This window comes from Ziziphus jujuba, chromosome 10 (genome assembly GCF_031755915.1).
Source record: "Ziziphus jujuba cultivar Dongzao chromosome 10, ASM3175591v1".
Classification (NCBI taxonomy): Eukaryota; Viridiplantae; Streptophyta; class Magnoliopsida; order Rosales; family Rhamnaceae; genus Ziziphus; species Ziziphus jujuba.
This window is the reverse complement of record NC_083388.1, coordinates 24,019,878-24,044,048: the sequence shown is the minus strand read 5'-3', so window position 1 is coordinate 24,044,048 and position 24,171 is coordinate 24,019,878. Positions and strand designations below refer to the sequence as shown.

At 36.0% G+C, this 24,171-nt stretch overlaps 3 protein-coding genes across 5 annotated transcripts; all 3 read left to right on the top strand.

The window, feature by feature from the left end:
• The first annotated feature begins 5,316 nt into the window (after nt 1-5,316).
• On the top strand, nt 5,317-7,624 carry LOC107412142 (patatin-like protein 2). 3 transcript variants are annotated; one of them, XM_060812351.1, is made up of 7 exons: nt 5,317-5,472; nt 5,690-5,751; nt 5,901-6,359; nt 6,493-6,657; nt 6,750-7,055; nt 7,212-7,387; nt 7,472-7,624. In XM_060812351.1, the coding sequence occupies exons 1-7, from the start codon at nt 5,463-5,465 to the stop codon at nt 7,515-7,517; spliced, it is 1,224 nt and encodes a 407-aa protein (XP_060668334.1). In that variant the 5' UTR covers nt 5,317-5,462; the 3' UTR covers nt 7,518-7,624. The 3 variants fall into 3 exon arrangements, with proteins under 3 accessions (XP_060668334.1, XP_060668333.1, XP_060668335.1); XM_060812350.1 differs by having other exon boundaries at nt 5,690-5,784; XM_060812352.1 differs by lacking the exon at nt 5,690-5,751 and having other exon boundaries at nt 5,336-5,472.
• Nucleotides 7,625-14,902: 7,278 nt separating this feature from the next.
• LOC132799700 (patatin-like protein 2) lies at nt 14,903-17,016 on the top strand. The gene is made up of 6 exons (XM_060812161.1): nt 14,903-14,929; nt 15,100-15,317; nt 15,849-15,963; nt 16,085-16,423; nt 16,720-16,895; nt 16,971-17,016. The coding sequence occupies exons 1-6, from the start codon at nt 14,903-14,905 to the stop codon at nt 17,014-17,016; spliced, it is 921 nt and encodes a 306-aa protein (XP_060668144.1).
• Nucleotides 17,017-18,307: 1,291 nt separating this feature from the next.
• Nucleotides 18,308-21,860, top strand: LOC107412189 (patatin-like protein 2). The gene is made up of 9 exons (XM_016019905.4): nt 18,308-18,422; nt 19,331-19,388; nt 19,556-19,650; nt 19,727-19,938; nt 20,058-20,319; nt 20,415-20,573; nt 20,657-20,962; nt 21,207-21,382; nt 21,463-21,860. The coding sequence occupies exons 2-9, from the start codon at nt 19,379-19,381 to the stop codon at nt 21,509-21,511; spliced, it is 1,269 nt and encodes a 422-aa protein (XP_015875391.2). The 5' UTR covers nt 18,308-18,422; nt 19,331-19,378; the 3' UTR covers nt 21,512-21,860.
• The last annotated feature ends 2,311 nt before the right edge of the window (nt 21,861-24,171 follow it).

Here is a 24,171-nt window from a genome sequence, read left to right as displayed (position 1 = left end):
AAAAAATTCTCTATGTGTACAATCAACTTCTATGGGAAAGGATCGTCTCCTCATCTACATTTGCTAACATGTTAAATATCTTTCCACGTGTGGCATTGCGAATTTATATGGATAAGATCTATTTATTCAATCTAATATATTTATTTCCTAATAAGTCACTATCAACTATTTATCATTAATGTTGGTAATCAACTATTACTTACATGACAATTGTTAATTGATTGTACTTAATTATATATTGATTTTTTATAATGAAAATACAACATTGGAAAATGAATCCTTTTAGATAGCTACTTAAATTGTAATAATGATGTATGAGTCCCCTTAATGATAGTCACAAATATTAATGACAAATAAAATTTAATGCTATTTTTCTTTTCCTAAGAGAAAGATTAATATTTGTTCTAACATAATGAATGAAGATTATATTTAAACATTGTGAAATTTCTAAGAAGTATGAGAAATTATTTTTACAACTAATAAAAAATTGAAATTTTATTTACAAATTGATAAAAAAAAATGAAAAAAAAAACTTCTGGAGAAGAGCATCAATTTGGAGTAGACTAAAAAAAATGAAAAAAAAAAGACATTACATAGAGCATCAATTTGGAGTATAATAAAAAAAAATTGAAAAAAAAAAAAGACATTAAAAAGTACAGAGGAAAGTATTGCAACAAGTTTTCTGAAGTTTTGACCATTACATGATTTATAAGTATTTTGTCCTTAATATAAAATTAAAAAAAAAAAAAAGAAAGAAAGATACTCTACAAATGGGTGAAATAATATTTCAAAAGTTAAAAAAAAAAGAGACAAAAAGTATGTACCGAAGAAGCTAGAGAAACCGTGTTCTTATTTTTTTAACATTTATCTTTACAAGCTTTTCCACATTTATAGAAATGTTATTTTCTCCAATTTAGGAAAGGTCAAGAACTCGGTAAAAGAATCCAAGAAACTTTGGGTGAAAAAGAGCTAAAAGACACCGTCACCAATGTGTTAATTCCATCTTCCGATATCAACAATTTCTAACCCATCAATTTCTTCCTCCATAAAGGTACTTTAATTAATTGCGTACTCATCATTATCCATAGTCTTTTCGTTTTAATTATCTTTTTCTTAACTATTCTTTAGTAAGCAAATTAATCTTCTTCTTTTTCCTTTGCAATGAGAATCATTTAGGTAATTTGATGAACCAGATAATCATTTTCTGTCGGACGTATGCATTGCCACAACGGCAGCTCCTTATTATTACTTACCTCCATATTGTTTTCAGCACAAGTCAAACAAATAGAGGAATTTCAACCTTGTTGATCGTGGTGTTGCAGCCAATAATCCTGCATGTAAACACTTCCAAACTCTCTGTTTTGCTGCTTCTTAACATTACTATATATATATATATATATATATTATAATTTCTTAATAATTTCCCTTGGAACTAGATCATGAAAGAGAAATCAAAAACTTAAAATTGTAGATCCTTGTATCTTGGTTCTTCGGACCAAGTGGTAACACTTCCTTACTGGACGTTTTCGTTATGCAATGGATGATATGGTTGACATCTACACGTATACCTTCCGTGAAATCCTTGGCATCTGCAAGGATAACTACTTATGGATCCAGGCATGCCTACCTGCCTACCAACATTATTAAGAACCTGTTTTAATTTGTATATAATATTTAAATTGGATTTACAGAACCAGTATATTTTAAATTTTTGTAAATTTTATATAAATTAATTAATTGTATCAAATACATCCTATATACATATATATAGAAATTAAATATTGTAATATTAATATTTGTGTTTAACAATAGAAAAATGAAAAGAAATAATAATAATAATAATAATAATTAATGTTGCTGAGTACCTAAAACTACACAAAATTGCTGGATGATAGCCTGCCATATGAAAGGTCCTCCACATGCAACTCAAATGAAGAGAACCTTAAACGCCTTGGTGAGATTGGTGAAAAGCTCCTGACGAAATGTGCTTCAGCAGTAGACTTTGAAACTTGCAGTTTACATAGACCAGTTAGAGGCAAGCGCACAAATGAACAAGAACTTAAAAAGTAAGGCAAATATATATATATATATATATATATATTTGAAAATTCTAATATGCGGACAGTTCGCATGCGGATCACATCCAAAGCCGATGCTTTTTGGATGCAAATGTCAGTTTTTATATGTACAGTATACAGCAAAGCCAACACTTGCATCCAAAAAGCGTTGGTTTTGGATGTGTCCACATGCAGACTGCCCGTACTGTAGAAAGACTCATATGTATCAATTTTATTATAATTTCCATCTTATTTCATATATTATCTAAAATAATAATGAGATATACTTCTTCCTCCTAATTGACAATCCTAATATTTTCCCCTTCCCAGGTTAATTATGCCAAACGTTTGTCTGAAGAAAAGAATAAGAAGATGAAGATGAATCACGTTGGCCACTCTACATGATCTGTATAATTAATAATGTTTGCTTCAAATAAAGCTTTTGCTCCAGCTACAACTTATTGTACTACCTGCCACATCATTAGGTGCCCCAATAAATCAAAACTATATATATATATGTGTGTGTGTGTGTGTGTGTGTGTGTGCTAATATAAATGATAAATAAATGTTTCAACTTCACCATCTTCTTTGCTCTACGACCACGTTACACTGTGGGTCCACAAAACATGTCTCAAGGGAAAGGAATCCACACCACCTTATAAGGCATGCTTCGTTCCCTTTTCCAACCGATGTGTGATGTTACAATCCTCCCCCCTTGGGGCCTAGCGTCCTCGCTGGCACACCGTTCCGGGTCCAGCTTTAATACCACTGTAACAGCCCAGACCACCCGCATGAGATATTGTCCGCTTTGGGTCCAGCCCGCACGGTTTTGCTCTGCGACCCTGTTACACTGTGGGTCCACAAAACGCGTCTCAAGGGAAAGGTATCCACACCACCTTATAAGGCGTGCTTCGTTCCCCTTTCCAACCAAACCGATGTGTGATGTTACAATCCTCCCCCCTTGGGGCCTAGCGTCCTCGCTGGCACACCGTTCCGGGTCCAGCTTTAATACCACTGTAACAGCCCAAACCACCCGCATGAGATATTGTCCGCTTTGGGTCCAGCCCGCACGGTTTTGCTCTGCGACCCTGTTACACTATGGGTCCACAAAACGCGTCTCAAGGGAAAGGTATCCACACCACCTTATAAGGCGTGCTTCGTTTCCCTTTCCAACCGATGTGGGATGTTACAGTATATGTGTCCAAGTACTACTCACTGTATGCTTGAAGTTTGTAAGAGTTAGAATTCATTAGACATATAATTGAACTATAAAATTAAAGGAGAAAAAATATGAAAAAATATAAAACCAAAATCAACATAATTTCAAATTTTGTTGGCCTTTTATTTTTGTTGTTTTTCTTTTTTTGTTTTTTTTTTCTAATTTAAAGTTATTCGACATATGTAATAAATTTAAACTACCACTAACTAACACTAATAAATATTTGAGGCAAATAATTACACATAATTAAATAGAAAAATGAAAATGATAAAAATAAAAAAACCCAATACATTAGTAAAGGACACCTCTTTCCACTTTAGTTCCCTCACTTTTCCTTTCTCCTTTCCATTCCCTTTTTACCAAACCAGGCATTAAATTTCTATATAGAATATGAGCAGGCTGGCATATTCGTATTAGCAGCTATATATTGTCCTCTAATTGCAAACCTCTATAAAAAGATATTAGTAGGTTGCATTGCAAGTAACATATACTTTCTCTGTTTTCTTACACCAGAGTTACAGCCATCTTGATTTCCTCTGTTTTTGCAAGATGCAAAGATTGAGGTTTGTCTTTTACATTGAACATAATTTTGAATTGTATTGCATGAAATACAATCTCTTGAAAAAGAGCTCCAGGTCTGTTTCTGTTCATCTATTCATCATCATGATCTGTCAGCAATCGTATTAAATCGAGTATTGAGTCGTCTAATTAATTTGTTCATCTATATCGATACAAATATTTGACCCAAAAAAAAAAAATTATGGGAAAAAACAGAATTTGGGTGATAATCGAGATGCTGGCATTGCAGACCACTTTGGCTACATTTTTGGGACAAGCACTTAAGAGGCCTAAGAAGGGCCATGCTCACCACACTGAAGGAAAATTGTCGTTTACTTTTCTGTCTAGGAAAATCTAATAGCTCTTCCGCGAAAAATATAACGAATTACTGTATGTATACTTAATGCAGCTGAACAAAGTAAAGTACCATATGCAAATGCAAGATATGGTAGGAACTATGTTCTCGAGGTATTAGAATTGTATAAAATGGTATTCTGGACCTGTAATATCTTCATATTGTAATGTGATACCACTGATAGGTTTTATTCCTTTTATTTGCAGCAAATGTGAAAGGGTTGACAAAATTAATATGTAAGTGCCAAATACCATTTCAGATGTTAGCTATTTTATCATCTAACTAAAATTTTAGAGGGTTTAAAGGAAACTATAAATTAATATTGTTATTTGAAAATTTAACTTTCCGTTTTAGCTACAGATCGCTCACTTTTCCTTTCTCCTCTCCACTCCCTTTTTCTACCAAACAAAGGGATGAAACTTCCATCATTTCTATCCTCCCTACTCACCATTCCCCTTATTTTTCCACTCTACCGAACAAATTTTTTTATGTTAAATAATGTTACGAATTCCTATTAATTTCTTTTGCATCATAAGCAAAAGACAAAAAACTATCATTAAATTGTGACTTAAGCGATTACTCTGCGTTTCCTTTAAATAATTGCTTTTGATAATAATATTTTATGAATTCCTTTTAATTTCCATTTTGGTATTTTTATTTTTCCCTTAATTTCCAGAAGAAATTTCCCATGGAAATGGTGATTAATATTGAAATTTCCAAGGATATATGTGAATTCTAGTGCAAGAGTACTATTGGAATTTTGTTGCTGCCTCTGGACCAATACCAATCCGACCTCATTCAATTCAATTGTGCAAGTTATAAGATTTAAAAAAAAAAAAAAAAAAAAAAAAAAAAAAAAAAAAAAGCTACTTATATATATCAAATACAACATGCTGTGCCAAAAGCTTCGTCGTGTAAAACGTGAGTAATATAATAAAAGAAAAACTAAAACCTGATAAGATTTTTTAGTAGGTCACTTTACATATGGATGCAATAAGTAAAAAGATAGAATTTATTTTTCAAAAAAAAAAAGGAAAAGAAAAAAGTTTCTTCTTTCTGGACTCCTGCTAGCATATGTGAGAGCATAATCATACCGGAATCCATTTCTGCTCAGATTGTAAGCCCCTATAAATAGGCATATGTGGTTTGCATGTAACATATACCAGAATAGATTGCCAACTTGAGTTATTTCCAAAGGAGTTTGGATAGCTGCTTCCTCTGTGGCAAAATCAGCTAGTACTTATTCAAAAAAGCTCATTTCTGTCACATATATATGGCTACTGGTGAGTTTGGTGGTATCTTTTCATTGATTTGATTTGTTATTTTCATTTTTACATTCTCATCAATCACAAACTAAAAGCACATTATGGCTTATTGGCCTTCTGGAGGATGAATTTTTTAATCTTTTCACTTGCCTATGAATGGGACTGGATTTGGTTTGGCTGTGTTATAAATTTCCTTGTTAATCAAGAAAACAAATGTGGTTTTTTTATGGATCAGATGGAAACCTTATTACCATTCTCAGCATTGACGGTGGGGGAGTCAGAGGCATCATCCCCTCTGTAATTCTCAACTTTCTTGAATCAGAGCTCCAGGTTATGCCTGTTTAATGCTTAATTAACAATAAATGATTTTGAACCTTTCATTCTGAGTTCAATCTGAGTATTGAGTTTTGTTAATGTATTATTTGACGAAATTTTCTGTATAACAGATCCTGGATGGTACAGATGCTAGGATTGCAGACTACTTTGACTACATTTCTGGGACAAGCACGGGAGGCCTAATAACAACCATGCTTACCACACCAAATGAAACCAACCGACCTCTGTTTACTGCAGAAAGGATTACTGATTTCTACAGGAACAACAGTAAGCTCATCTTTCCTGAGACATCAGGGGACTACCAGCCGCCTCTAAAATATCATAGCTCAATATGGGATTGGTTCACTTCAATATGGGACCGTTATGGCTTGCCAGCATACCGCTACTCAAAGGATGTCTTAGAAATGATTGAAAAAACATTATTTCGCCCCAAACATGACGGTGTTTTTCTGCACAAAAAAATCAAGGAAATGGTAAAAGAAAAAAAGCTTCATGAGACCTTAACCAATGTGATAATTCCATCTTTTGATATCAAGCTTCTTCAACCTGTCTGCTTCTCCACCATGAAGGTTCTTTTGTTTTTTGTTTTTTAAAGACCATTCTCTGCATAACTAGCTATGAATACCATCATCAATGATATTTCCGAGGCTGTTAGTTGAAGAACAGTTTAACCTCATTTTCTCTTGTGATGAATAACTATAGGCAAAACGTTATGAATTAGAAGATGCTTCGTTATCAGATGTCTGCATTGGCACATCTGCTGCACCTTACTACCTCCCTCCATATTACTTTGACATCAAGTCATCAAAAGGCACTAAGGCTAGGAGTTTCAACCTTGTTGATGGTGGTGTTGCAGCCAATAACCCTGTAAGCTAATGTTTTTTAGTAAACGTTGAAATTGAGTATCCAACATGGGTCTAATTCAGATAGTTTTTGTTTTAACTTTCCAAATTTTGCAGACTTTGTTTGCAATTTGTGAGGTAATGAAGGAGATATCCAAAAATAGAAATTTTTCCTCCTTGAACAACATGGATTGTAGTAAGTTTCTTATACTTTCCCTTGGAACTGGATCTGCTAAGAGGGCTGAAAATTTAGAGGTTGGAGATCCCAAAGCTTGGGGACTCTATCAGTGGTTCACTGGGCCACACGGCATTACAACCCCATTAATGGATGTTTTCTCCACTGCAATGGATGATATGGTTGACAACTACTTGTCTATTTTCTACGGATTCTCTGGCTTTAAGGACAACTATTTTCGAATTCAGGTAAACCAATAATCCATTTAAGCAACTATTGAGCATGAAACTGATGCCGCACTACAATATTCCCATTAATTTTGTTTCCCTTAGTATTTCAAATGATTAAATTCACATGACTAATTAACTATTCAATGTTCCTGTGTCATCTGGGAATCAAATCAGGATGATAGCCTCAAATATGCTGAAACCTCAACGGACAACTCAAAGGACGAAAACCTTAAGAATCTTGAAACGATTGCTAATGAGCTGCTGAAGAAACCTGTTTCAGCAGTGAACTCTGAAACTGGTCTTTATGAACCGATTGAAGGCAAAAACAAAAACGAAGATAAACTTCGCATGTAAGAGCAACACCAAAAATTTTTGGCGATATTATATTTATCTTAGTTGCTAATTTGTTCCTCTAACAATCTTCTCTTTTGCAGGTTTGCCAAAAGATTGTCAGATGAAAGGAAGAAGCGCATTGGCTAGCTTGCTTATCTCCATGGCTGATATGATGTTTGCTATAAGTAATATTTTGGTTGCTGTTTACTTGAACTATGTTTGAAATCTTCCAACAACACCCCCACCCCCGCCCCCCCCCCCCCCCCCCCCCCCCCCCCCCCCTCTTTTTCTTTTATCAGTGTGCTTCAAGTTTGGTGTGCCTAGTAGTAACTTCCTAAGTGATTGAAGTTGGAAGTCCAAGACAGAGTGGATGATTTTGTTAAAAATTAAAAAAAAAAAAAAAAAAAAAAATTGTATTATGGGTGAAAAATGTGAATTTTGTTCCTGGAATGATATGAAATGAAAATATGGTATTGATTCCGCTGCTTTCACAGAGTGAACTCATATTGTCACTATGGATATTTATTAAAGTGGTTCTGTTCTCCTAGGAGACCGAGCCCAAGATATCCTGGGCACTTCAACTACAACGTCTCACAACATGTTGGGACATATTGGATTCCATCTCCCAAGAGAAAATTTTCATTTTAGATCTTTCCTCACCATATATGGAAAGGGGTCCATAATTATTACCAAATATACCCTTAGAAAGCTTCGTGGAGATACATTGATTTTAAAACACAAAACCAAACAAACCCATAAAAAAGTGAACTAAGAAATGATTTGAAGAGCATTTAAAAAGTGAAAGAAAAAAAATGGCTCAAGCGGAAACCAAGAGATTAAAATTTTACAAATCAATTATAAATTTGAAGATCATTTAGACATCAGAAAGTGCAAATGGTGGGACATGAAACGTTCACACGTTAGCCCTTCCAGGCAAATCTTATTGGGCCTTAGCTTTGTGTTTACTTCTTTTTCTTCTTTTTTTAATCGACTTCTGGAGTAATTTTTCTGTATCTAGACCAAAACCAATCAAAACCAATTTCATAATTAAAATGTGACTAAATGAATTTCAATTTTATGTCACTAGTGATGATGAAAACGGGTACAGAAAATAATATTTTGTTTGGCTACTACGGTTTTAATAAACCTGATTTTTTATCTGTTTCTTTACATAGTTTTAAACATGTGGAAAAATCATACCATTAATATTTCAACTCTCAATGTTAAGAGACTTGGATTAAATTCCATACATAAACTATATATTTCTTTCTTGTAGAACAAGGAAAAGTAAAAAAGTAACCAGACAATTCCGAAGGAGTTCCAAAAAATAAATAAATAAATAAAAAAGAAGAAGAAGAAGAAGATGCAGATTGATGAATTAAACGTTAATGTAGCTTCACAACTCGACAGCTATGTAACTATGTGGCTTGTATTGCAGCTTGACACATTTTTTGATTTTGTTGAAGATGGAAGAAGTACTTTGGCAGATTACTAGAGAGATATGCTCTGTTTTTTGACACCTGAAAATATGGAGAGAACTTTAATAGCTCACTCTTGAGAAGCTAAAAAAAACCGATCTCTTAGAGTGCAAGCTTGCCATATCTAGATCCTATAAATATAGATGGAAACAGAAAATATTGAGAGGTTTTAAGAGACAGCCGAAAATGCAAAGAGATCACACACATATAAAGAACAAAAACACTCTGGACAACTCACTCTTGAGAAGCTGACAAAACCCACCTATTTAAAGCTTTGAGCTTTCCCATATCAGATCCTATAAATGGAGTTGGCATCTGCATGCACAATGGCAGAATCAGCTTCACCTTAGACAAAAGGCAAGCTCATTTCGCTCTATAATGGCGACTGGTGAGATGTATTCCAGATTTATTCATCTGTATTTGTATTGCTTTCTTTATGATGGCATATTATATATGAGTATTTGAACTGATTTGGCTGTAGTATACTTTCTTAACGTTATATTAAGAAAGACCTTTGAACCAAACTGCATGTCATTTTGGCAGGGGGATCAGATGAGAAACTTGTCACTATTCTTAGCATTGACGGTGGAGGGGTCAGAGGTGTCATCTGTTGTGGTTCTCTGACCACTTTAGAGAAGAAATATGAGAAGAAAAATAAAAAGAATTCTATTACTCTCTTGGAAATAAAATACAAAAATACAAAAACTTCTCTCTTGGATTCTCACGTGGAATCTCTCTCTACACTCTCCAATTCTCTCTGGAATTGATCACTCTTCTCTCAAGCTCTCTCTGGAACTTAAACAACTCTCTCTCTCGGAGTTTTCTCTTGCTCACATGGCTTGATTTTCATGCAACGGTAAGGAGCCTATTTATAGGCTTACAAGGTCACAATTTTCAACAGCTTAGCCCACAATTGTTGATCGGTGCAGCAATGGTGTCAACAATGGTGGCTGTCAACAATGGTGGCTATGGTTGGTGAGGCTGTGGTTGGTGCGGCTGGACTTCACAATTCTCCCCCTCCAGCCGCATTTAAAACTGATGGTCATCTGCCATCTATTCCAGCTATGTCTCTGCATAGCTTCAGCTTCTCTTGAGCAACAACTTTTGTTAGCATATCTGCTGGATTCTCTTTTGTGTGGATCTTCATCAGTTTCAGCAACTGTTGATCTATTACTTCGCGTATCCAATGATAGCGAATGTCAATGTGCTTTGTACGGGAATGATACATTGAGTTTTTGCTCAAATCCATGGCACTTTGGTTATCACAATGTATCTTGTAGTCTTCTTGCTTGATGCCCAATTCTGTGAGAAAACGCTTTAACCACAACATTTCCTTACCCGCTTCCGCTGCGGCAATGTACTCTGCTTCAGTAGTGGATAAAGCAACACACTTCTGCAATCTTGACTGCCATGACACAGCTCCTCCTGCAAAAGTGTAGAGATAACCTGATGTAGACTTTCTATTATCAGGGTCTCCGGCCATATCTGCATCTGTATAGCCTTCTAAGATTGGATCATCTCCCCCGTAGCACAAGCACAGCTTCGATGTACCTTTAAGATACCTGAGAATCCATTTGACTGCTTCCCAGTGTTTCTTTCCAGGATTTGAAAGAAATCTGCTCACAACACCTACTGCATGAGCAATGTCTGGTCTGGTACACACCATTGCATACATCAGACTTCCTACCGCTAAAGAATATGGTACTGAAGCCATCTCCTCTATCTCTTCTTTGGATGAGGGGCACAATCTCTTACTCAACTTGAAATGATTTGCAAGTGGAATGTTGACCGGTTTGGCTTTATCCATGTTGAATCTCTTTATCACCCGTTCAACATACTTCTCTTGAGATAGCCATAACCTTCTATTTTTCCTGTCTCGGATTATTTGCATTCCCAAAATTTGTTGAGCTGGTCCTAAGTCTTTCATATCAAAAGACTTAGACAATTCTTTCTTCAGCTTACTAATCTTTATTGCATCTTGTCCAACGATCAACATGTCGTCCACATATAGCAAAAGTGCAATGAAGTTTCCACCTGAAAATTTTTGAATATAAACACACTGGTCTGCTGCAGTCCTTTTATAGCCTTGACTCACCATAAACGAGTCAAACTTCTTATACCATTGTCTTGGTGCTTGCTTGAGACCATACAAGCTCTTCTTTAGCTTGCATACGAGGTTTTCTTTCCCTGAAACCTCAAATCCTTCTGGCTGCTCCATGTAGATTTCTTCATGTAAATCACCGTGAAGAAATGCTGTCTTCACATCCATCTGCTCAAGCTCTAGGTTTAGACTTGCTACTAAACCAAAAATGACTCGAATTGAAGTCATTTTTACCACTGGTGAAAAAATCTCATCAAAGTCAATTCCTTTCTTCTGAAGAAATCCTTTGACCACCAATCGGGCTTTGTGTTTCACCACCCTTCCGCTGCCATCTTTCTTGAGCTTGAACACCCATTTATTCTTTAGTGCCTTCTTTCCTATTGGAAGCTTAACCAACTCATAAGTATGATTTTTCTGCAAGGATTCCATCTCATCTTGCATTGCTTGCAGCCACTTTTCCTTCTCTTGATGAGAAACAGCTTCCTGGAAACTCTCTGGCTCCCCCTCTTCAGTAAGCAGAATATACTCAGATTCTGGAAATCTCTTTGATGGAATTCGGCCTCGCTCAGATCTCCGAACTTGTAAACCACTGGTTTTAGGAGGTGTACCATTATCTGACCGCTGTGATGGCCCTGCAGCAGCTTGAGAGGATTGAGTCTCCCCCTGCTCAATATCCCCTTCTTCCTCCTGGTCTGCTTCTGGTATATCTTCATGCACCTCATTATCCTCTGTGGCTATTTGTGCTGGTGCTGGATTAGGACAAAAATTCTCGGCACTAGAACTACAATTAGGAGACATTCTGGGCTTTTCAATGTCTTCCATTTTCTGGTTTTCATGGAATACTACATCTCTGCTTCTAATAACCTTCTTTGTTTTCAGGTCCCATAACCTGTATCCGAATTCTTCATCTCCATATCCTATAAAGATGCATGGAGTAGATCTTGCATCGAGCTTCTGTCTGAGCTCCTTGGATACATGTACATAAGCTAAACAACCAAACACTCTTAAATGAGAGTAGGAGGGAATCTTACCCGACCACACTTTCTCCGGAATGTAAAAATTCAACGGTACTGACAGTGATCTGTTGATTAAATAGCAGGCGACACGAACAGCTTCTCCCCAGAATGGCTTTGGCAGCTTAGCCATACTGATCATACTTCTGACCTTTTCCATAATGGTTCGGTTCATTCTTTCGGCTATTCCATTATGTTGTGGGGTACGAGGGACCGTCTTCTCATGTCGAATGCCGTGTCTTCTGCAGTAGGCATCGAACTCCTTGGAAGTATACTCGCCTCCATTATCTGAGCGGAGACATTTCAGCTTCTTTCCTGTTTCACGCTCTACCATGGTATGAAACAGTTTGAAGTAATCCAGTACCTGGTCCTTTGTCTTCAAGAAATATACCCACACCTTCCGTGAAGCATCATCAATGAAGGTCAAGAAATACTTGTTGCCACCTAATGATTCCACCTCCATGGGACCACAAACATCAGAGTGCACCAGACTAAGCAACTCTGATTTTCTCGATGCAGAGGAACTGAAGGAGACTCTATGTTGCTTACCAAATAAGCAGTGACTACAAGGATCTAGTGCAGCATCCTTGCAAACAGTGATAAGCTTCTTCCTTGCCAAAGTGGACAATCCTTTTTCACTCATGTGACCGAGTCTCTGGTGCCACAGATTTTGAGACGCCTCTCCTTCTGCAATATTGAGGCTGTCTGCACATATCTTCACATGAGTCTTGTACAACGTTCCACAAATATGTCCTCGGGCGACAACTATGGCACCTTTCATCATTTTCCATGTGCCTTTGCTGAAGTAGTTGTCATAGCCTTGCTTGTCTAAGGCTGCTCCCGAAAGTAGATTAAGCCGAAGGTCTGGAACATGACGGACATCCTTCAAAGTGATTGTACAACCAATATTCGTTTTTATCTAAATATCACCAGTTCCCATAATCTTTGCGAAACTGGAATTTCCCATCTTTACCGTACCAAAGTCTCCTGCTTTGTACGTTTTGAAGAAATCTCTATGTGGAGTGACATGGTAAGATGCTGCAGTATCGACTACCCACTCAACATCTTGGGTTGATATATGAAGGCATGTCTCTTCTTCGGTGGAGCAGAGCGCCACTTCTCCTGTACAAGTGACTAGTGTCTCTCCATCCTTCTTCGGCTGATTACCTTGGAGTCTCTGCTCTCTCAACAACTTTCTGCAGTTCTTCTTCATGTGACCCTCCAGGCCACAATGATAGCACTTATAAGATGATTTTCTGCCGTCTGTAGATCTGCCTCTGCTCTTGCTCCTACCTCTCCCCCTATCTCGACCACCTCTTTGCTGTCTTCCTCTCTCTGTGACGAGGGCATGTGACTGATCCATGCCAATGTCCTTTCTCCTGGCCTCTTCATTAAATAGGGCATCCTTAACCATAGACAGAGTAAGTTTGCCATTCGGGGCCGAATTGCTGAGAGAGACTACCAATGTCTCCCAACTGTCTGGAAGAGAGCTTAGAAGTAGGAGGGCCTGATCCTCATCCCCTAGTTGGTAATCCACAGCAGATAGTTGATTTACCAAGCTCTGGAACTCACTGGTATGCTCGGCTACAGAAGTTCCACTCTGTAATGTTAGATGTACCAATCGCTTAAGCAACAGGGCTTTGTTCCGAGCAGTCTTGGCCTGGTACATGTCCTCCAATTTTGTCCAGAGGGCATATGCATCCGTTTCCTTCGCTACATGATGGAAGACACTGTGGTCGATCCATTGCCTGATCTGACCGATCGTTTTCTTGTTTAATTTCTTCCATTCTGCTACTTTGCTGGGATCGGGGTTTTCTCCTTTAGCTTCTATAGGATCAAACAGATCCTTACAATTGAGGAGATCTTCCATCCGAGGTCTCCAAAGTGTATAATTTGTGGCAGTGAGCTTAACCATAGCTCCCGAAGATGATTCTTCCATTGACATTATGGCTTGACCAAAATTGGAGCTGAATTTGGAAAAACGGAGTTAACCGTTGCGTCCAGAACGGCCGAAAATGGTGGACTTGACTCTTCCGGGGTCAAAATATAATTACCAGAAATTTTGGGGTAAAAATGTAATTTCACAAAATTTCTGGGTCAACCTGCAAATACAGAAACTATAGGGGTCAATCTGTAATTTCCAATAGTTCAGGGGCTGCACCGTAATGTCAGAAAACTACAGGGGTCATTCTGTAATTTCCAATAATTCAGGGGTTGTTCTGTAATTTCCTAAACTTCAGGGGCTGTTCCGTAATTTCAGAAAAATATTGCTGACGTGGCAGATGGTGCTGACGTGTCAACACGTGGCAGATGACGTGGCTGACGTGGCAGGGGTTCAACCTCCAGACGGCGCGTGCGGCGCGTGGGCGCGTGAACAGTTGCAGAAAAATTTCAGTCGGCGCGTGCTGGCGCGTGGAACGTCAGTTTTCTCTCCGGCGAACTTCGTTGTTCTCCTCTCGTCAGGTACTTTCACCTGGGATTGTCAAATTAATTATTTGAGCAACTTTCCGAAACACCAACTTGAAGAACAATGGCTCTGTTTCTTCAAATTTTGAACCCAAGCTCTCGATCTGGGGCTCTGATACCACTTGTTATGGTTCTCTGACCACTTTAGAGAAGAAATATGAGAAGAAAAATAAAAAGAATTCTATTACTCTCTTGGAAATAAAATACAAAAATACAAAAACTTCTCTCTTGGATTCTCACGTGGAATCTCTCTCTACACTCTCCAATTCTCTCTGGAATTGATCACTCTTCTCTCAAGCTCTCTCTGGAACTTAAACAACTCTCTCTCTCGGAGTTTTCTCTTGTTCACATGGCTTGATTTTCATGCAACGGTAAGGAGCCTATTTATAGGCTTACAAGGTCACAATTTTCAACAGCTTAGCCCACAATTGTTGATCGGTGCAGCAATGGTGTCAACAATGGTGGCTGTCAACAATGGTGGCTATGGTTGGTGAGGCTGTGGTTGGTGCGGCTGGACTTCACATCATCCCTGCACAATTCTCAAATTTCTCGAATCTGAGCTCCAGATCCGTGTTTAATCATTGTTATTGTTGTTTATGTGCTGCCAAACTGTGGATGTAAATTCTGCATCAGTTTTAGTTCATATATTTGACAAAATTTTTGTAAAGTAGAAAAAGGATAATAATCCAGATGCTAGGATTGCAGACTACGTCGACTTCATTGCAGGGACAAGCACAGGAGGCCTGATAACAGCCATGCTTACAACACCAAATGATACCAGCAGTCCTACATTTGCTGCAAAAGATATTGTTGATTTCTATCTAAAGAACTCCAAATTCATCTTTCCTGATGAAGATTCTATAGAGGCCAACAAGAATCTCCTCCTTGTGTAAGTCATAGAGAACAATATGGTTAATAAATTGCATCAGAAGCAATCTAGATATTTAGTAGTTGAAAAAAAAACATCATTTCTAATGTCTATATATATATATATATATATTGACAGGAACTTCTCGTGACTGCCCTCATGGAGCGACATTTGGGGTGGATGAAGCAAACATTTGAGTTTTCCAAAATGGTGGGGGTTTATATTGAGAAGATACTATTTCGTCCGAAATACAATGATGAATATCTACATAAAGTAATCAAAGATATGGTAAAAGACAAAAGGATTTATGAGACTTTAACCAATGTGATAATTCCAACTTTTGATATCAAGCGTCTTCAGCCTGTCTAATTCACCACCCTAAAGGTCCATTTCGTGTATAATTTTGATTCTATGAACAACAAAATGTTCAAAGGAATTTGTGAATTCAAAAGTAAAGTTTTAAGGTTTTTTTTTTTTTTTTTTCTTATGTAATGAATAACTATAGGCAAATCGTGATGATTCCAAAGATGCTTTGATATTGGATGTCTGCAGTGCCACATCTGCAGCAACTTACTACCTCCCTCCACACCATTTTCAGAACAAGTCATCAAAAGGAAGCATTGAGGATTTCAACCTCGTTGATGGAGGTGTTGCAGCCAATAATCCAGTGAACCTTTCAACTCTATGCCATTTGACATGGAAATTAGATTGCCAAAATAGTTTGATTAAGCTGGTTTTTTCTTTTTCTTTTTCTTTTTCTTTTTTTTTTAATTTTACAAAATTTTCAGAACTTGTTTGCCATTTGTGCGTTGATGAGGGAGTGGTCACAAAGTAAAAGTCCTTCATTCTTGAAAAGTACGGAACATAGTAAGTTTCTTATCCTTTCTGTTGGAATTGGATCATCGAATTTGAGTAACAAGTTGGAGGTTGGAGATCCAAATGAATGGGGACTTCTCAAGTGGTTCATAGGGCCAGAGGAAACCACCCCCTTAATGGATGTTTTTACCACTGCAATGAATGATATGGTTGACATCTACATCTCTGTTTTCTATGGAACTATGGTTGACATCTACATCTCTGTTTTATATGGAACCAGTGGGTCCAAGGAAAATCATCTTCGGATTCAGGTTTATCAATGAGTCCATTTAAACAATTATTGAGCACAAAAGCAGTGCAAACAATACCATTTTGTTTCTCTTAAATTTGAAGTGATTACATTCAGGTGACATGAACTCGTCAATGACACATCCGTTTTAGGATTTCAATAATGACTTAAAGTTTTCATTTCTTGATCTGAATAATAACAAAACTGTAATTGGGATGTTTTAAAGTTTTAGTTTTCTTGTTCTCTCCAGGGCTATAGAGCTGTTTCTAATATTGTCTCGCAATAGAAAACACATGTCACTGACTAAAATCAATGCAGACCGATAGCTTGGATCTTACTGAGGCCTCCACTGATAAGTCGAGTAAAAATAACCTTGACAAACTTGACAAGATTGACGATGAGCTCTTGAAGAAGCCTGTTTCACAAATAAACTTTGATAATGGTTTATATGAACCAATTGAAGGCCACGGCACAAATGAAGAAGCTCTTGTCAAGTGAGAACAACATGAAACATTTTTCAGCATACCATATAAGTTGCGTGATCCTTTAACAATCTTTACCTTTTGCAGGTTTGCTGAAAGATTGTCAGGAGAAAGGAAGAAGCGAGTTGCATAGCTTATCTCTATGGCTGATATAATGTTTACTTCAAATAATGTTATTTCTAGCTACTACTTGTTCAATGTCTCAATTTCCACCCTTTAGTTTCACCATCAGTAAATAAATAAGTACAGGTATGCCAAGTACTTATTAAAATATGGTATTTTGTAACTTGATTTGCTTTCACACAGGGACTCTATAATTATAAGGTCCAATTTTGTCAAAATATATAAAGGTCTAACTCCATCAAAATAACCCAAAAAGAAAAAGGCACACAACCCAACAAACTTGTAAGACTATCTACCTTGAATTAGGATTCACAACTTAGATAATGAAGGATTATATTAATTTGATCATATATTGCAACTCTCTGTTTTCTTCATCTATTAAGAAAAAGAAGAAGAAGAAGAAAAAAAAAAAAGAAAGCATTGACTACACCATTGGCTGCTGAATAGGAAAGAGTTAGAAAATGACCAAAATTTTGCAATAACTCTGCACCAATATAACCACGTATTTAATTCCAACCATATATGTCAAGCCAATACAACCATTAATGATTATACATCATGCTTACGAATGTTCTGATCCTAAAAGCTTAAACTTGTAGGATGTAGGTCAACTATGTAAATAAAGCCAACACACAATCTATTAAATGCTTCTTTCAATTGCGATGCAAAATGGATCCTTTATGTAAGTTACATGAGGGATGCTCAGTGAAGTTATATAAGGGATCCCTTATAAGAGAATCATTATATAAGTAAACAAGGAACTTTGAAACTTTGGAGTTCCAGAAAGAACGTAAGAAAAATGTACAGAAATGCTCTGTTTTCCAATGAAAAAAGAAGAGGTTACCACCTATTGGATGAGTCAACCATATCAGGAAAAAAAAAAAAAAAAAAAAAAAAAAAAAAAAAACAGATTATTGTAGTGTAGAATCATCTTCTATAGCTTATCGGAGAAGAAAACAACTTGATTTGATGAATTATAGCAATATAGAGAGAAATAACAGAAAATATAAACTTCTTGAAAACATACACTGTTAGTCTGTTAAATACTTGGACTTTCTATATCCCTATTTACACAAGACCACTGCCCAATTATTCATTAAGAAGCAACTCACTTTTCACTTTCCACAAAATGGGGACCAATACATGCATTTCTTGCTCTAGACACAAAATACACGTTTCACCTTCTGATCAGAACGCCAATTTAATTTATACTTCTCCAAGTCCATTAAGCAACAAACAGATAGAATCTGGAAGTACTTTATAAGGTGGCTTGGCTTCCAAGGATAGGCAATCATGATTCTCAACATTAACACAGTGCAAAATACTTCATCCTATAAAAGGAAGGGTAAGAGTTGGTACTTTTTACCTGCATGCTCACTGGCAAAATCAGCTGCAACTTGGCCAAATTCTCAACTGGTGAGTTTCCTATAGTATTTATTCATTTGTTATTTGTAATTTTATTTTTACATTCTCAAAGATTACGAGGTACATTATGGGGTGGCTGAGCAATCGATGCATTAATTAATTAATTAATTAATTACCTATATATGGGACTGGAATTTGTTTGGCTTTGTTATACATTTTGCCTTTGTTGATTTAGGATCATATCGGTGGCTACTGTTGTTTTACCAGTCTGCCTGTCCTTAGTAGTTAGTTCTTGATAAGGATCAGATACCAAATGTCTCTGCATAATACTAGACCAGGAGATTCATTTTACCAGGATTCAGAAGCTGAAATTTCACTCTAGGGCCAAGTGCTCAAAACCTTTTGGGTTGGACATTTGTGTTTAAACCAATTTGAGACTTCCAACAAGAATATTAACTCTTAGTTCCACAATATTTGGCCTGCATACATGAAGCCTCCAAAAAAACCAGTAGTTAAAAAAGCATGGGCTACGGTAATGGCTGCTGAATAGGAAACATCAATAAATAACAATGATTTTGGAATTACTCTGTATTAGAGATTATAATATTTAATATATCTATCATTTCAGTAGCATATAAAGTCCCTACAGAAATCCTCTGTCTGCCGATATAATTGGGAGAGGTTACCACCTATTAGATGAGTCTACTATATGAGGAAAAAAGGGCAGAAAAATTATTGGAATGTCACTGCAATATAAAAAATAAACAACCTGATTTGATCAATCACATCGCTTATATAGGTCACAAGAAATACAAACTATTTCTTGATAACATGTATTAACTCTACATTATTTATTCATAATTCATCAAGTACTTACATTTTTATATATATAAACCCAATACACAAGACCACAACTGCATTATTCACTAAGATTTGGCAGTTGGTACCTGTAATCTCAGTGGCAGTGGCAGAACCAAAAGCTCAATATATTTCAGTTGAAGTCAAATATGGCCAATGGTGAGTTTCCTAATATTCATTTGCATTGCTACTTTTCCTTTACATTCTCGCCAATTATTTATTTATGTACTTATCTATATATGCAACTGGAATTTCTTTGTCTGTGTTATGACCCTCCATGTTAATCAAGATTTTGAAAACCAAAAATGTTATATTGGCTGGATCAGATGGGAAAGTTGTCACTATTCTCAGCATTGATGGTGGGGGAGTCAGAGGTATCATCCCCTCAATAATTCTCAAGTTTCTTGAATCTGAGCTCCAGGTCTGTTGCTCAATCATTTCATGTTAATTCAAGTATTGAGTTGCATTCATGTATTTGACAAAAAGTTGTAAAACAGAAACTGGATGGTGAAGATGCCAGGACTGCAGACTACTTCGACTTCGTTGCTGGGACAAGCACTGGAGGCCTAATAACTGCTATGCTCACCACACCAAATGAAAACAACCGACCTGTATATGCTGCAAATAAGATTACTGACTTCTATCTAGAAAATAGCAAATACATCTTTCCTCAAGAATCATCAGTGCAGGAGAAAAGGAGTGTCCAAATGTATGTCAGAGTGGTTTAGGACCAAATGCTTGACATATAACTTTAAAAGTCATCTAATTATTAATTAGTATTTGGGAGAAATATTAGGAAAAAAAATGAGTTAATATATTCCTTGGCAGGTATAACTCCTGGTACCACATAATAACTAAATGGTTAGAATGGATATGGGATCATTGTGCTGTGCCTGCCTATGCTTCTGTAGAAGGTGTAATTGAAATGGCTGAAAAAGTAGTATTTCGCCCCAAATACGATGGTGTTTATCTGCATAAAATAATCAAAGATATCATGAAAGAAAAAAGGCTTCATGAGACCTTAACCAACGTGATGATTCCAACATTCGATATCAAGCTTCTCCAGCCTGTCTGTTTCTCCAGCTTAAAGGTACATTTTTCTGCTTACTCTGTACATAACTATCAATACCATAATGCTTCAAGAAACTGAGTTGAACAACACTTTAACCTTCTTTTCTCCTATAGGCAAAACGTGACGAATCAGAAGATGCTTTGCTATCTGACATCTGTATTGGAACATCTGCAGCACCTTACTATCTTCCTCCTTATTATTTTGAGACCAATTCATCAGAAGGCACTAAGAAGTTCAACCTCGCTGATGGTGGTATTGCAGCCAATAATCCTGTAATCTTTCATCTCTAAGCTAATATTTTTCAGTTGACATGGAAATTTGGTTGCCATAATGATTCAGCTTGCAAAAATTCCAGACTTTGTTCGCAATTCGTGATGTGATAAGGGAAATTTCTCAAGACAAAAATACTCCAAGCTTGAACAGCTTAGATTTTAATAAGGTTCTTATCCTTTCACTTGGAACTGGATCATCGAAGAGGGATGAGAAGTTGGAGGTTGGAAAACCACAAAGTTGGGGACTCTATAAGTGGTTCAGGGGGCCAGACGATACTACCACCCCCTTAATGGATTCTTTTACCACTGCAATCGATGATATGGTTGACATCTACTTATCTGTTTTTTATGGAATTCCTGGCTTCAAGGACAATTATTTTCGGATCCAGGTAAGCTGATGAAAGTAGAGCTTAAATATCACATAAAACTGAAACCAGGCCATTATATTCCATTTTGTTTAATTTCTCTTATAAAAAATGCATCCATTTTAGTATTTCAAAAATTGTATTTTCATTTTTTCTACGAAGTTTAAAGAAAATTTTAGTTGTTTTTAGCACTATCTGGGATCAAACACCCCTTTCAATGACTGTATTCACAATTGAAAGACATGCTTCTGACTAGAAATTCAAACAGGATGATGGCCTGAAATATACCGAAGCCTCAACTGACAACTCAAAGACAGAAAACCTTGACAACCTTGTGAGAATTGGTAATGAGCTCCTGAAAAAACCTGTTTCTGCAGTGAACCTGGAAACTGGTTTGTATGAACCAGTTGAAGGCAAAGGCACAAATGAAGAAGAACTTGTCAAGTAAGGACATAAAACAATATTTCATCATATTATATATGTAATTTTCCTGTTTCCCTTAACAATATTTTTCTTCTTTCCAGGTTTGCCAAAAAATTGTCAGATGAAAGGAAGAACCGTATTGTGGCCTAGCTTATCTCCATGGCTGATATGATGCTTGCTATAAATAATAGTTTTGGTTTCTTTTACTATTCATAATGTCTTTTAGTTTGAACTTGCCCCTTTCTTTTCACCAGTGTGTTACTATTTTGGTGTGCCTAAGTGACTGAAGTTGGAAGTCCAAGTCAGTATTATGGATGATTTTGCTTAAGAAAAAAGAGAAGAGTTGTGTAGTGGATGATGAATATAGATCTGGTTTCAGAAATGATATGGAAATCAACTATGGTTTTTCAAAAACTCATTTGTATTGTCACTATCATTTATGATTATTAGTCGTTTTGATATAAACTGAATAAAAATTACTAGTCATTTTTACGTGCCACTTGAATGACAACGATTATGCAATTACTCCAGAATTACCATGGATTTAAACTGCAGGACCTATGTATTAACTTGAACATTTCATGTGCAAACTTCAAGCCATAAATTGATTTTCCAGGGGCAAACCAAATGCTTAAAACCTTCTGGTTGGAAATTGTGTTTAGCCAATTTGCATAAGACTTACAACAAGAAAATGAAGTCTTAGGTCTAAAGCATTACTAACGATGCCAGAAAATATAACATTCCAAAAATAATATATACCACATAGTATGTGTATTATATTCAGAAGCTTATTTTCAATACAATAGCTTAAACTCCATAACTATAGTATCTACTTTGATGAAATGAAAACCATGGGAAACTCATGAGATTGAAGAAAACTATTTTGTAATTATGGCTTAGTACTAAACATGTGAAAAATAAACAGATCAAAAAGATGTTGTAAAAGTAAAACCACAATTCACAACTAAGTATCAGTAAGTTTTCTGTTATATGGAAAGTGCTTGGCATACCACTACTTGTTTATTCACAGAAAGTGGGCTTCTTCCATTCATCTAACAATCTTTTGACAAACCTGCCAAGGAGTAGATTGTTAGGAAAACAAGCAAATTAATGAGCAAAGATGAAAAGTTGCTTCATGTTGTTACTAACTACTTGGACAAGTGCTTCTTCATTTGTGCCTTTTGCCTTCAATTGGTTCATATAAACCAGTTTCAAAGTTCACCGTGAAATGGATTTCTTCAGAAGCTCATTACCAATCATCTCAAAAGTACTTTAGTTTTTTGTATCTTCCAGTTGTCTGTTGAGGACTCGGTACATTTCAGGCTATCGTCATTCTTAGACTTTTGTGATCAACATATCTTTCAACTAATTTACTAGACTACATATCTTTCCACTTGGAAACAATGCTTGGAACGAGGTGTTTTGGTCTCAGATGGTTAAAAAAGCAATGAAATTTTTTAGGCGCACCAAAAGCCCACCACTATAAGCCCAAAACCAATATAGCAAGTCCACGCCAATGTTACCGCCGCTGTCAGGGACCCTATCTAGGAAGCAAGCGATATAAGGTCCACAAAAATCAAAGGGATTCACATAAAGCAAACGCAGTCCACTGGATGCAAAAGAATGCAATTATGTTGTAATGCTTTCTAGGTGGAAAATCTACTTTTCTGATAAAGGAGGCTTTTTAAGGATACAATAATATTAGAGGCATAAAAAAGCTTATTAAAAAATTTACCAAGTGATATGGTAAAATGAGATGGTATTATTTTATTGATTTTAATATTTAATTATATTTATCTTTTAAATAGTTTACTTAACCATATATAGGTTATATATATTTGTCAACAAATGAAATACTGACACATTATATTTACCACATAATTTGATAAACTATTTAGTAAAACTTTTTTAGTACCTGTAGCATTATTGTTTAAAGATATACAATAAATAGAATAATACAGTATACACATAATATGTATTGGCTTGAAAATTAACGAGTATAACAAATACATGATTAGGTAACATAAGGTTTTCTTTTTTTATTAACTAGGGTAAATAACAGTAGCATGTAAATAATATATATGGAAAGGCTACAAACATATATACAATAGAGAAAGAAAACTTTCATTAAAATAATAATTTAAAAAAAAAAAAAAAGAAAGAGAAAAAGAAGACATATTTTTCGTTGTTTTTAATAAGAAGAAGAAGAAAAAAAAAAAAAAAAAAAAAAAAAGGCCAGATCTTCATATCTGTACATTACCTAGGCACAGTCAGTCACTCAAATATCGGATCTGCACAATTTTTAAGGCATGGTAACTCAAGGTTCAATAGACTTTCAACAGCAAAGCGTAGAAAGAAAAGTTAATGAAGTTCAACTTGATTCGGGAATCCTGTAAAATATGCTTGGCATGATCACTTAAAGATCGGATGTTGCACCACCAAGCAATTATCTCTGCAAAGTCAATTAGAATGCAGCTTGTAGCGGCTACAATATGTATCAATTAGCCCTTTCTCCACCATGTGTGTTAATTAAGTGATGTTTGATCAGGTCCATATCCACATATCATGTATAAAACCTTTGAATCCATTTCTAGAAATCTAGTGGCAACAGCTGCAAGAAACCTACTTATTCCTTTAAATGCAGAAACAATACCTTCTACCTATAAACAAACAAAAAATAAGAAAACCAATGAACTAAACTACAAATGTATCAGATCAAGAGCAAAAATAGTAGTGATAACATGGTTCATTTAGCATAAAACAAATACATGGTTCATTTAGCATAAAACAAATACATGGTCCATTTAGCA

Coding starts and splice junctions, on each gene's coding strand:
- LOC107412142 (XM_060812350.1), top strand. Junction 5,785..5,900: donor TTCTTGAATCAGAGCTCCAG/GTTATGCCTGTT, acceptor TCTGTATAACAG/ATCCTGGATGGTACAGATGC. Junction 7,056..7,211: donor ACAACTATTTTCGAATTCAG/GTAAACCAATAA, acceptor GAATCAAATCAG/GATGATAGCCTCAAATATGC.
- LOC132799700 (XM_060812161.1), top strand. CDS start 14,903: ATGGTGGCTATGGTTGGTGAGGCTGTG. Junction 15,318..15,848: donor AACAAGAATCTCCTCCTTGT/GTAAGTCATAGA, acceptor GGATGTCTGCAG/TGCCACATCTGCAGCAACTT. Junction 15,964..16,084: donor GTGTTGCAGCCAATAATCCA/GTGAACCTTTCA, acceptor CAAAATTTTCAG/AACTTGTTTGCCATTTGTGC.
- LOC107412189 (XM_016019905.4), top strand. Junction 20,574..20,656: donor GTATTGCAGCCAATAATCCT/GTAATCTTTCAT, acceptor CAAAAATTCCAG/ACTTTGTTCGCAATTCGTGA. Junction 20,963..21,206: donor ACAATTATTTTCGGATCCAG/GTAAGCTGATGA, acceptor AAATTCAAACAG/GATGATGGCCTGAAATATAC.